The sequence below is a fragment of the Protomyctophum bolini genome (genome assembly GCF_963924005.1).
Source record: "Protomyctophum bolini genome assembly, chromosome: 8".
Classification (NCBI taxonomy): Eukaryota; Metazoa; Chordata; class Actinopteri; order Myctophiformes; family Myctophidae; genus Protomyctophum; species Protomyctophum bolini.
Genome location: NC_137869.1, coordinates 35359512 through 35373514, shown reverse-complemented (window position 1 = coordinate 35373514; position 14003 = coordinate 35359512). Strand labels below are relative to the sequence as shown.

The window sequence follows — 14003 nt, the reverse complement described above, 5'->3', positions numbered from 1 at the left end:
CTTCTCTTTACTAAATAATGAAGCTGCTATTGCTCTTTTTTTGGATTAATGTGAAATTAAAAGCGATGCGTGGATATTGATTTGTAATTAACCCATTTAGAACTGGAAAGCCTAAAGGTATAACAACGAAGTTTCAAATTAGTATGTTGTATCTTTTTGTAAATTAAAGCCCTACTTCATGCACAAAAGTAGCACAAAGCCCCTCCTATCGAAGTGTTTCCAAAAACTTCGAGGCATTTGTAGAATCGACCTCGGGTCTTAAAAAGGTCTGCCTCATTTCTGGTGCCTGTTACAACCTCAGATAAACAATAGTAAAACAGAGGAGGAAGCGCGTTTGTGCTGGGGAGCCAGAGAAGAAAAGGAAAGTAAAGACAAAGAGAGACTAACCCCTGTGAGAAGCGCCCTCCCCCTCTCCTTCTGAACGCTGTCCTGCTGTACTGGAGTTTCCTTAAGTGTAGAGACAGGAGAAAACTGATATCAAATGGCAACGCAGATAAAGCAAACTGTATTACCGATATTTATATTCAATGTTTATACAAGTAAATAAATGCATTACGAGGAATGAAGCAAGAAACTTACTGGAGAGATGTCGCTTGACTGACACCTGAAAGTCAAACATTGCAAAGTTTAATACGATTAACTTTTGTCTAATTCAAATTGCAAGAATAAATTCTTTACTGTTAGACAGTAAAGTCCAGACTTCCGCTGTAGTCTAGCTTTTTAGGAGGAGTTAATTGTTTTGGAGTAAACTATTGAAATCACTGTACAGTTTGGATTATTGCTTTTGTGAATTTAATTGAAGACACTGTGATGATGAATAGCATGCCAGCTATGGCACACACGCACACACACACACACACAGTTTCCATACCGCTCTGTTGGGAGGCAGTGTAAGAGCCCCCACGGTGGCTTTCAGCTCCTTCTCGGTGGCAGCAGAATTGTTGCGGCTGCTGCTGGCTACCGGTCGGATCTGGATGTGGAACTTCTTGGGCTCCTCGTCGTCAAAGTCTGAGTCGCTAGAGTAGAAGTTGTTGTCCTTCTCCTTCTCCTCAACACAACGTATGGAGAACAGCAGAGGGTCAAGGAACACAAGCTTGTGAAAAACAATTTAGCTTGAGTAGACATGGTGACTGTCTGGCGCCCTGTGATTTTATATAAGGTGTGAGTGTGGGCGTAAAACACTGAGCGAGAGCAAGAGAAAACCATCAAAGGAAGAGTCTGAAAAAGAGAGAAATCAGGAAAACATGTCTGCTGCTAGGTCATTTCTTAAGTCTCCCAGGGCTTAGTACTTGTTCCCTCTAAAATATATCTCTTTCTAAGGTTCAGACATCTCGTAAGAAAACCACTCATGGGCTCAGAGGGGTAAAATTAAATATAAAACAATTGCACATAGCCATAAACGCATCAGACAGTGGATTATTTGCCAGCAGGCACGAATTTTATTATACCTTGGCTCGTTGGTGGATATTGCTATTTGGGCACACGCTGCGTGTAATTACATCTTTGGGGGACTAATTAGATTAGGATGACCAAGAAACAATGAAAGAAGGCAGAGCAAAATGTCTGCATAGGTGTGAGTACATATACAATATGAATAGACGGTAGCATGTGACGGATGGAAAACAATGGAAAATACACTGCCTGTTTTTCAATGGCCACCAGATTCAATGTCTTCCCTTCTGAAATTTGTGGTTAGAATAATTTTGCACCTACCTACTGTACTGTATCATTAAACAAAATATCTTTATATATGCTTTTATAAGCATTTACTTGTAATCTACCATTTTACAAGTGAAACACATTTAATAATCGGTACTAACAAAGTGTATGCTGCTGCCCCCTCACCTCCCTTCATCTTCCTCAAATTACTTTATAAATAACTCCTGTATCACAGTCTCACGTAATGGTCTACTCAGCTAATGGTCTGATAGTGTTTAATTGACTTGTAGATGTTCCTCTAGTCTACACTACACTACACTACACTACATCTATCTATCAATGAGTGGGCTTAATATTACTCATTCTCTAAATGATTGTGAGCATTCCAAATGACACTGAAAAGAAATGATAAGAGCATGGCAATGCACCAATGTTTTTGAGTGCTGCTAGCCACTCCAAGGAACAGCAATGTGTGTCCGTCCCCATGTACAGTATGTATCTCCAAATGAGTACGGCAATAGCGTTGGTTGACCACTAAGTGTCACTGTTGAGCAGCCTAACAAACACATACAGGCCCATTGACCACTGCAGCGCACACACACTTGCACACACACTTGCTTATCGTTGTCGATGATGACTTCATATCTCCTAGGGGAAGGGGGGGTTTCAGCGCTTGGTGCGCTCATGCCATCTCATGTGGCTCATGTCTCATCTCAATTACTGATCTGCACACTTTTCCACATGTGGGGCAGGTGTGTGTTGAACCTGGTTGGACAGTTCTTACAGCACGCTCATGCCTGCGCTTTGCTGCGTGTCTCAGGGATGACATCTGAGAGGCATGCAGGAAGAGTGCCAGGTATCTGGATCTTCTGTTATCCATTCCAGGTTGGAGGGTGGTATGTTGCAGCTCTTGAGCAGCACCATCATGTGGTCCTTGTAGTGTAGCGCTTGTGTTGCCCTCCTGCAGACCTCGGGCCAGATTGGAGTTGGCCGTAGAGGACCCGTTGAGGTAGACCAACTGCAGGCATACGGATCACATGACCTAGCCAGCAGAATCACCTCTATGCTGGTGCGTTCGTAAATGTCTTCATAGGACGGACACGCACACACACGGGTCTGATTTTGCATTTGTACACAGTTTTGTTATTAGTGAGCATGTGAAGGTGCGTCATACTGTGCACAGGTGTAAATGGTAAATAAAGGTGTGGTGAAAGAAGTGGTGGTTAGCGATATGACCCGCCGCTTGCAAAAATGTAGGCGATAGTAAATTATTATGGCATAAATGGGAGTTTCACAGTACAAGCCCTGTAAGAAAAACTGTGAAAGGATATCATTCTGATTGCTGTCGGCTCGGATGACAAATCCTTCATCGTCCACTTCCAGGGGCGAGTTCTGTAAGGGGCACACACGCGCACACAAACCTGTGTCAGCAAGATGGAGACCTACTGTAGCACCTCAGCTGCCTCTGTTACAAAAGGCACAAGTGGTTCCTCTACTGGGTGGTGTCAGTAACCCACCACCACTACGGCCCTGCAAGGGTTCTGTCGTGAGATGTGCCATTTACCCAAAAGGAGGCTACTTCTGTAAAGTGTTTCCTTCTTGTTAAATAGGTGTTGTGAGCCACATTATCCATTTGGAATTAGATTTTTATTGGATTTAGTGTAGAAAGTGTAGCATGCCATCACAGCAGTGTATCGCTTTATGTTGCCAGAACATTCTGAGAGCAACACAAGTGAGCTTAAGTCACTACTACAGCCATCACAGCCAGACTCTATAGATAACAGATCAAGCTTGTGAACAATGCTACCAGTCATGATGGAAAACCAACTTCTCTAGTCAATCCAGGGATCAATTACTGAACATTAAGCCAATTAAGTGGCTGACATTAACAGTGTTGACACAATTAACAAAGCTGGCAATGCTACCCAACAAGCAGGCTATACTGCTGCTTCAACACCATGAACCCAATGACAGTGTTGCAGTTTTCTTCACTGTAATTCAACTATTTTGTTATAGTTTGTTATTAACAGTAGCCTATTTAATAGTACTTTAATTTAAAACGTCCCTTTTTAAGCAGTTAGCATGTGATGTCAACTTTGTTGTTTTCCGTTTGGAATGCTACAGCGAAAACAACGACTTCCGCCTCCTAAAAGTCAAGCACAGCAGTCATCTGTTTGACATTCTATTTACAATAATATATTTAAAAATCCCTTTAAAATATATATTTTTTTAAGCAGCAAGTGCATAGGCCTTGATTTTGGAAGCATTTGAAAATGTTGTGAGCCAACAAAATTACAGATCCAGGGGCCCCAGTAAGATGTTTGCTCTCCAGTCTGTTACAAAGCCTCCCGGGAGCTGCCTCACACACACACGTGCTGTTACACGTAAGCAAGCAAGCAAGCATGCACATTAGCGCACAGTGCCGCACACACAAACCTTACCTCAGAAGCCCCTTCCTTCTCAGAAGGCCCAGAATAAAGTGGGTAACCCGACACGCTCAGTTGCGTCATTATCACTCACACACGACTGCCTGCTGCCTCTCACCCGCCTACTCCCCTTTACAGGTTCTGTTAAGCTCACTCAGGAAGCACAGAAATATACAAATGCAAGTCCACCCACAAAGACACTATAGACAAACAAAAACGCATGCAGGCATACACAAACCAAAGCCCCACACACGCACACAAGGCTCCCCTACCCATCGACACTTGCTCCTGCTCACATACCAAACAAAATAAATGCACTCTAGACTAGATAGATCAGTGTGTAGGAGGGCGGGGGCAGCTGGAGGTTGCAAAGAACTGATAATTGGGTTGAGGGTTTTGGAGATGTAGTGTTTGGGTGTGAATTGTCCTCAATACTCACTGGAGCCTCTGTCACTGCGGAGTCTCTGTGAAGATACAGAGAAAGACAGATCAGGATTTAATATCAGAAGAGCCGTGTGCGCGTGTGTGTGTGTGTGTGTGTGTGTGTGTGTGTGTGAGTGAGTGAGTGAGTGAGTGAGTGAGTGAGTGAGTGAGTGAAATGAATGGATAAACTTACTAACGTAACATTTTCTATCCACAGAAGATAATTCAAAGTAAAGTGACGTAAGATAATTCAAGTAAAGATGAAATTGAGTGAGGGCAAGCGACCATGGGTGGGCTGAGTGTGAGTCAGTGTAATTTATGTGTCTATGTGAAAACGTCCAACAAATGCTTGTGTGTTCCACTCACGTGGAGTCCTTGTCCCTCTTTCCAAGGCCAGGGATCCTGAAGGCTTTCCCTCGACTCTTCTTTACCCCCTCTGGCACCACGGCTGTCATGTACTCTTCAAAGCCCGCCAGAGCTACACAGCCAGCATTCAATCCAACAATAGACCCAGGCAAAGAAAAGGTAAGAAACAAAATGCATGCGCACCTCATACATACTCGTTTTTTGAATTGATTTGCGTGTGAATGTATCAAGCACATTCAAGTTCTGAATACACAAATCAATTCAAAACATGAGTATGTGAGTGTGACCACTACTGCCCTGAGCAGCCGACTGTTAAGCATGTGGGTGTTTGTGATGAGTTTAATATTACATAAGCAGCAGAGATTGTTATTTATCCTTTTTATTGCATGAGAAATGGCAGCCTTGACTAGACACTAGGCTGACTCTAGAGCACTGCACGCAGTCGCCTTTCCTTTGTAGGACAGGCGTGCTTGTTTTTCATCTCAGTGCTACCCTTGATGATCTCCTCAGAATCGTACCCTAACTACACAACCAAATATAATTAATTAGACATTCAGGGAGCATGGACACAAACGAGGTCACCTTTATTCATGAGTCTACCTACTACCATCCAACGAATATAACATACTAGCATACTGTACCTGGCCTGTCCTTGCCAGTGCCCTTCTGTTCTGCAAACTTCTGGATGAGGTTCTCTATGCCAATGTTCTCCACGTTCTGCTTGAACTCCTCATGAACCTGAGAACAGCAGACAAGGATGCACTGATACATTAGCAATAGCAACTAGCCAACCATGTGCTTGTCTAAAGGGCACCAATTCAAAGAAAAGGTGCCCTCAGACGGGCATCGATTAACTCAGACGCAAGCGTAAATCCAGTCAGTCGCTGGCGTATGCACTTCTCCACGCGTACAGAAAAAGAAACGCAGGTCTCATTGAAAATGAATTACTAGGTGCGTTAAGAAGGACTAAAGAGGAGAAACTATTTTCTTCTTTTTAATAAATTTTCTTTTGACAAAAGTATTTATACAACAATTATTCACATAAATAATTTTACAAATAACATTTTAGACTACCGGTAGTTTTTATTTGCTGACAAAATTGTCAATATATTTAGTCCTAGTTTTAGTCATCATAGCTAAGTATTTATTCAGTTTTCCTCAGTGAAAAAAGGTAGTTTTTCTTCATAGTTTTAGTCAACGAAATCAACACTAGCACCTACCAACCAGTAGTCACAAGTGCAGTGACAAGGACACAATCGTCTGCGGACTTCCTAGTGTTCCCACCTGTGTACCCAGATCAGACAACTGCTGTTGATTTAGAACACTGCTGTTAAGGCCTTCAAACCTGAAGATATATATTTGTTTCCAGTCGCTTCAAACGCTTTGCAGGTCAGCATTGGTTAAAAACAAACCACTTATTGTTAAACATCTGCATTACTTCATTTACAAGAATTTATGCACTAGTGTGCAATTTCTTTTATTTGTTTTAATTAAAAAACACATCAATTTAATCTCATTGTAACTAAAATATTCTATAGAAATTCCTAATTTGTTAATGACAGATTTAGCCAGTACGACCTCAATGTTCCATGCAAACTGCTACCTTAGCCAGCCTAGCCAATAGCCTCAGTGAGCCTCATCAGCACGGGTTGAAGCACAAATAAACAAGTCTTCTAATGGAGATCCGAGATCTGTCAACCTGTCTGACATACCTGTCCAACCTGGACATGAGTGTCTTCTATGGAGTGGGAGTATCCCTTGATCAGCTGTTTCATCTGGCGAAGATGAGCCTCCTCGATCTCCTGGAACTTCTGCACACACAGACACATGCACAGACCAAAAATGTAATAACACACAAGCTATGAAGAATTGTAATTACTAATTCCACCATCTGCCACAGGTGGGCCTTTTTTCTCTTTCTCTTTTCCTCATTAACTCATTAATAAGAACAAACAGTGCGTCCAGGTCTATGGAGGATTCAACACAATCACCAGGGAAGCATTCAGCTTAACCCATTTTGGGCGGGAAGTAGCCGGGAACCTCTTTTGGTGTTGCATCATGTAATGCTTTAGCTATTGAAAAACTACGAGCTTGTAGGTCTGCTATTTTTGAAGAATCGTGAAAAGTGACATGAAAGTGTTTGAGAACGACTGACATAGAAAAACTGCTTTTTCAAGAAAACAGTCAGGATTTAAAAGACATTTGCTAAATCGTTCCCAGGTCAAAATGGGTTAAGAATGGAACCGGACGTTGCCAGGTAATAAGCTTGTGATAATTGGAATGGATTTAGTGTGTGGCCTCATTTGTCACAGTCGGAGTCACACATACTGCGTTGATATGCAGTGGCAGAGAGCGTGTGATTGTGCAGCACTCCGATGAGGCCTTGAAGGCGCTTCGCCACATGATCCCTATAGCGTCGCTATTCTGGGCATGTCATAAAAGGCAAACAATCAGCAAAAATAGCCAATCTACAAGCTTGTAGATTAGCCGTTGTCTGTGAAGAGACTTGCTTAACTACTACAAGCCGTCCGGTTGCTGGAGGTTGTACTGAGAAGCTCCCTGATGTGAATTGGTAAACCACCCTCTCTCCCCGACTACGCATCGTAGCCTCCAATCAGTCCAATGATCAATGATCTCTCCTCGTCAATTAGTATAAACAAGGTCCCCATTTTTCTAAACACGTATGGCCGGTTTTGTATACGTCTTTGACTCTTTCTCCGTCCCAGTCTGCCCTTGCTGTATTCACCTTACTTCTGCTCCTCTGTGCAACCATTCAGAAATATGGACAGAGTGACCCTTGAATCCATCCTGATAATTGGATGGAAAGGATTCCAATCCTCATTTCACATAGAAGCAGGCATGGCTTTTTTTGCTAAAAATGTCCATGGTAACGGCGGCGGTAGCCATGGAGATCCGGAGGCAGTAATTATGGGTAATGAGTGGCGGTGTACGGCTGCGGGCAACGTGGCATCCAATTTTGGGGAAAAATCTTTTCAGGGTGAAAGGTTTGAAATTGGTCGTCACCTGGTGCCAATCATACACACGGTGTGTTTCTTTAAGAGTGACAGGTGATAGGGAAAGAGAGACAGACCATGAGAGAGAGAGAGTGAGAAAGAGATTCGGAGAAAGATAAAGCTTGGGAGGGGGGCATGGCATAAGGGAGAATAGGGAAAGACAGATGAAGATGGTCATGACAGAGTCAGAACGGACCTGGGCCGACTCGCTCATCTTCTGCTCAAACTCTCCTCCCACGCGGTTGTACTTCTCGATGCACACTGCGAAAGACTCCGCCGATTTCTTAGACTTCAGCTCCGCCTAGTGAGCGAAAGAAGGACAAGGAAATAAATCAGAGCCTTTTAACAACTGACTATTTCCGAAACCTTAAATAAAATATATGACTTGCCAAGTCATTAGGAACAATTTATTCTGAGCAATTACAGCCATTCTGCAGAGTATTTACAGAAGAACTGAGTGGCAATTAATTCACACACTGGGTGTCCCTGTAGTCTGCTCAGCACAGATCAATGAGAAACATTTTCTGTAGCAAATGACAAATCTGATTACTTTATCAATTTCTGCTCATTAACACATTGGCCCTCCTGTTCCATGTTCCATGCCCCCAGATGCAAACTATGACCTAGTTTAAGTCCCTCTACCTTTAGATATACCAAAAGGTGTTATAAGGGATGAGCAGAGTTAATGAAAGGCTTCGAATGGGGAGACCTTGATGTATTATTATTGGCAAACGTACACCCCCAGAATAGGGATGCTGGGATTCAAATGGAGTGTCTGACCTTCTCCAGCTCTTTCTGAGGAGCGGTTTCCTTCTTGAGTCTCTCCAGCTCTATACACTTTGCGTGGTAGCCCTCCTTGGACTTCTGGAGGTGACCGCTCTGGACCTGCAGGGCCTGCACCGCCTCCAGAGTACCCACCACCTCCTCCTTAGTCTGGTACACACACACAAACATATACTCCAAAATATAATATACTATTATATGTGCGCACACGCACACACACACACAAAACAACTAACTTCTGTTAGTGCTGATGCGTTAATTTACCTTGCGGTGTGTTTTAACCTGCTCCTCTCCGTATTTATTGACGTCTCTGATCAGGTCGTTCATCTTCCTCATCAGCTCCAGGTGGCAGAGAGCCAGCTTGTCTGAGGACACCCGAAACACATCCCACATGGGAGCAAATGTCCTGAAAAACAAACACATGTTTCACCTTTTGACTAAAGGTCACGGATGAGAGTCAAACCTTTGACTCTGATGAAGACACAGTAGCATCAAAATGTATTTTTACCTGAACAAATCAGCAAAAATATATCGTCGCTGTTGCACAGAACGCTTGTAGAAACTGATCACTAGTGACTAGACTGGTTAACCAGATAAACCCTCGCTTCCATATTCTGGCAGACATTTGTCAATAATAGGCGATCTATACAAACACATACAATTTTTTTTTTAATAAGTAAGAGTTCTACAAGCTCATAACATGTCGTGCTTATAGATTATTTTTAACAACGAGATTTGTTGTAGAGGGAAAAAAGGAGGGGACCAAGTATAGACCCCTGGGGGACCCAGTCAACAATGTACAGTTACAGTATGGTTTAAGAAGTGGTTCAATTGCTACAGTGTACTTATTTACACAGAGAAATGTCAGAGCACCCACACAATGTACAGGAAGTGAAAAAGACAGCTCTGAGAGGAAGGAGGACAGAAACCACAGAGCAGAGATGTGATCTAGTATCTGGGTACCATCACACTTCTACAGCCTCTGTAGGAAAACATTTAAAACACCAACACAGTCTGGGGCCATTTCAGATGACTGGGTTAGTCTCCATGCGTGCGTGCATGCGTCATTTTCATCGATCACGAGTAAATATACCCATTTTTTCAATGTTGTTTTTGTCAGGTGAAAGACCTATAGTCATACATGAGTCATACTGAAGACTTAATCCTTATTATGTCTTGGTTACTCAAGTCACAAGACCAGGTAACAGGAAGCGGGTAACAGAAATATTTAGAGACACCCAATGTTATGTAACGTAATGTTATGATTATGATTGAGACCGGCCGGTTGAGAGGAGCGTTCGTTACTAAATAAAGAAACCAGCGCTTCTTTCACCTTTCAAACATATTGTTAAAAATATGTTTCAAAAGAATTACAGGATTACAAAGATTACATAACTTAAAACATTTTAAGTGGTTCATTCATAATGTATTCTTGTAACGTTGAGTCCCGGGGAGAAGCTGAAAGGTTTAGGAAACACTGCTGTGGTGTCTAGGGCTGGGCAGTATACCATTACCCATATTATATCCATATTGTGATACGAGACTAGACATCATCTGCCATTTTTCTAATAATAGTGATTTTATCTTTTGCTGATTTTCTATTTTACACATTCAAAATTAAAATGTAAATAGCAGATCTATAATCCCACAACGGCGACGCATGGGTGAGCTTGTAGATCAGCTCCATGTGTCATTTTGGAGATTTTTTTTATCATCCAATAACCAATATCAATATATTTTGTCAAACATACAGTGACATGATGTTGTCCATATCACCCAGCCTTGTGTCTAGTATTAATGTAAGTGAGCCTTGCCGAGCCATGAAGCCCACAGGGCAGGAGCCCATAGAGATCTAAAGGAGCCTCTTCCGGCTCTAGGACGCGCATCAAAATTGAAGGCACGATTTCCCTGAGATTCCTTGCGAAGCATGCACGTGCGTAATGGAAGTCCCGGAAAAGACACGCTGTGATTGGCCAGTAGTCAGTTGAGTGACAGCGAGAAACATGGATGAGTCGCATGAGTGACGTCACTTGGGCAGCGTGCCGTCAGCACTTCCCTATGGCATTTCCGCTTGACTTCCTGCCTTCAATGGAGACACGTCGTTCCAATGAACTGCAGCGACCAATGAGGCATCTATTTTTTTAAATATCTATGCAGGAGCCTATCTCCCGTTTCTGTAGAGTGAGGCAGCTTGATGTACAAGTACACCCCCTGGACATGATGCTAGTATGTCACAGGGACTTGATGCTGAGTGCAAAGTCCATATTTTACATATTTACAGTACATGATGAGAGGCCGTCAGGAGAATTAGGTGTGGTTTAGCCTGAGCTAACGCTAGACATTTCTGGCCTAGATGGGAGGGCCGCGGCTCAGAAAAACGCGCACCCCGATTGGTTCACCGATCTGTCCGTCAGCCCCGGTCTTGACAGACAGTACCGTGTGGAGGCCTGTTAATTAGGTGTGGTTTGACAGACAGTACCGTGTGGAGGCCTGTTAATTAGGTGTGGTTTGACAGACAGTACCGTGTGGAGGCCTGTTAATTAGGTGTGGTTTGACAGACAGTACCGTGTGGAGGCCTGATAACATCACTCACCCCTGTGGACTGCCATTGTTGGCCAGCTTCGCCAGCTTGCTCATGGACTTGGAATAAGTCTCCTCTATTGCAGCCCTGCCGGACACACACACAACAAAGAACAAGAAATCTTTAGTTTACGAGTAATAAATCAGGAAGACAAGACTAAGAACTAACTAGACTACAGAGAGTTAACACTACACAGCAGAGGTTGTACAAATTCAATAAAACCTTCTCACACAACCCCCCTGCCCCCGTTAACCCATACTGTACATTCTCTCCTGTTCAACACAGACACAAACCAAAACCAGTGAGAGAAATGATTTCACTTCAGTGTTGGATAAATGTACTCTCTGAGCAACAATACCACATTTAAATAATGAATTGTCCTTATTTCACCAAGAGTGAACATAAAACTTGAATAACCATCTGTAGACCCCCAAAGACAGCAAGGATGGAGGATATATGGATCCAAATGTCAGAGGGCAAACAGAACAATACTGAGGCAGACAGAGCAGGAGAGGGGTGGAAGGATACTGAGGCAGACAGAGCAGGAGAGGGGTGGAAGGATACTGAGGCAGACAGAGCAGGAGAGGGGTGGAAGGAAGAAGGAGAGAGGAAGAGAAATAAAACAAACGCATTGATCTTGAGCAGACTGCTGGTGCGCTACACATCGGATGAAAAACTGGATCACGGGTTACGACCGGTGTCCCCACTATTCTAACAGTAGCAATATATCTTTATTACACCATGCCAGAATGGGTCTGTCGAAATCAACCAATAGGCCCCTGAAATGGGCAATTTGAGGGTCACACTACGGTTATTACTTCACTTGCAATAACTACTTCTGCACCAGAAAATCCAATTTCTATCAGTCTAGAAGACACTTGTATAACTATTTGTGAAATGTATCTCAGCATTCGGCACCCAGGTACAAAAAACATAAAAATTATAAACTCCGATTCTCAAGGATACACCAGTTTCCCATCCAAGATCATTAACAGGTTTTTGACATGCGAGTGATCTTTTCTGCCCACTTTGCATTCTGCTGACAGAACTATCGTTTGTGACTGAATAAATGATTTGACAGTTTATTTTCAGACACCAAGCATTTCACAGAGATAGGGCTGTATTTTGCGTGTCTTAAGTACCAGGTCTTATTACTTAACTTAAGACCTGGAGGCGTGGTCAATGCTCTTTGGCCACTCAGAATAGCCAAATGGCTAAAACGCACCTTCAAAATCCAGCCCTCAGTGTCAAAGTGTCCTTGAGCAAGACACTGAACTAGGGGTTCAGTGTCTTGCTCCCGATGTGCAGGTTGGTGACTTGCATGGTTTCCTCCGCCTTCTGTATGCGAATGGGTGAATATAATGCACCATCTATGTAAAAGCGCTTTTGATTTATATAAATGCATCATTTACCACCCAACCAGTCTTTAGCTTCATCAATGTCATCATGCAAGACCTGCACGATATTATTATATTTTGTTTTTTATTACATGATATTGGTGAAACTTGGTGGCAATATCTCTGGATCCGAATAAAAGATGTCCTGCTGTGTCACACTTGTGATTTAGGGGACTAAAGCATTCGTTTGAGAGGTAATCTGAAACAACTTTCCCACTAAACAATAGCCAAACAAGTCAATATTGTACTTGCAATGTTTTTACAATTAATTTACTGCAGGCCTAGTGTGCCACGGTAGAATTATTTTCCAATTGAAAACTTCCGAATTCTGCCACCTCCCACACACACAAACACTCAGGGCTGAATGAATAGAAACAATTTTCTGAATTGCATATACATTTCAATAGTTCCACTTTGAAAGAATGTATCACTAGCAATTATTAGGGTGAATTTAGAGGGTGAAATATTAGGCAGATGTTCAATACTGGTCGACTGAACATGACACCTCTGTGAAGTGAATGAAGAATGTTTTTGCAAGGCCAGGTTAGTCATTAAATCCTTATGATTTATTAGATGGACTGTAATGTTTTACTTCCAGATTACTCATGAAAAATGCAAACCTTGCTAGTTTTATAGCAAGGTTTGCATATATATATATAAGTGTTTTTGCCTCAGCTACATTGTGTCATTTCAATGTCAATATTGCACATGTGTACATTGCGATGTTGATGCTGAAACAATATATTGTGCAACCCTATCATACAGTACAACACACACAGTGGCTTACCTCTCACGGACAAACTCAGCCAGCTCCTTGGTAGCCAGCTGGCCATGCTTCATGTTGTGGTAGAGCACGTCAAAGCCAGCATTCTTCTCCCCCTAACGAGAAACAAATCATAAAACACAGGCGGGCCATTATTAGAAACTAAAGACAAAGAGAGGAATGTTAAGTACAGCGTGGTCTTCGTACAAGTCTAGACCCTTATCAAAATGTTTAGTGACAAGATTAATTGGTCACATTAGTATCCTATACACACCCACGCAACAGAAGAAACACATTTTTCTTTCTTTTTTGACGACCTTTCGCCAGGCTTTCGTGCTGTGTGGGTGTGTGTGTGCTTCAATGTTTTTGGGTAATCAAAGCCTGGGATGACATTTTAACGAGAACCAGAAATAAATGGAAAACCTTTCAGATGGGTTTTGCGGCTGATATCTACCTGCAAGTCTCTTTGCTTGCTCACAACAGACTTGATGTGTGCCATATTGTGCGCAGTAACACCACTGCAGCATACACACACTGTTTGCCATGGATGTTTGGCTGCGGTAAGCAAAAACAGCTTAGGAATACCATGAC

At 42.6% G+C, this 14003-nt stretch overlaps 1 protein-coding gene across 1 annotated transcript in view; it reads right to left on the bottom strand.

Annotated features, from left to right (window-relative positions):
• fcho1 (FCH and mu domain containing endocytic adaptor 1) overlaps nt 1–14003 on the bottom strand; it is a 44535-nt gene that overhangs the window by 14109 nt on the left and 16423 nt on the right. Inside the window, exons 3-15 of the mRNA XM_080769321.1 lie at nt 13437–13528; nt 11265–11339; nt 8936–9077; nt 8669–8821; nt 8085–8189; nt 6587–6685; nt 5516–5612; nt 4875–4986; nt 4525–4549; nt 2991–3051; nt 872–1059; nt 580–604; nt 388–447 (exon numbers count right to left, since the gene is read on the bottom strand). Of these exons, the coding sequence (XP_080625447.1) occupies nt 388–447; nt 580–604; nt 872–1059; nt 2991–3051; nt 4525–4549; nt 4875–4986; nt 5516–5612; nt 6587–6685; nt 8085–8189; nt 8669–8821; nt 8936–9077; nt 11265–11339; nt 13437–13528 (1234 nt within the window). The remainder of the gene's footprint in view (nt 1–387; nt 448–579; nt 605–871; nt 1060–2990; nt 3052–4524; nt 4550–4874; nt 4987–5515; nt 5613–6586; nt 6686–8084; nt 8190–8668; nt 8822–8935; nt 9078–11264; nt 11340–13436; nt 13529–14003) is intronic.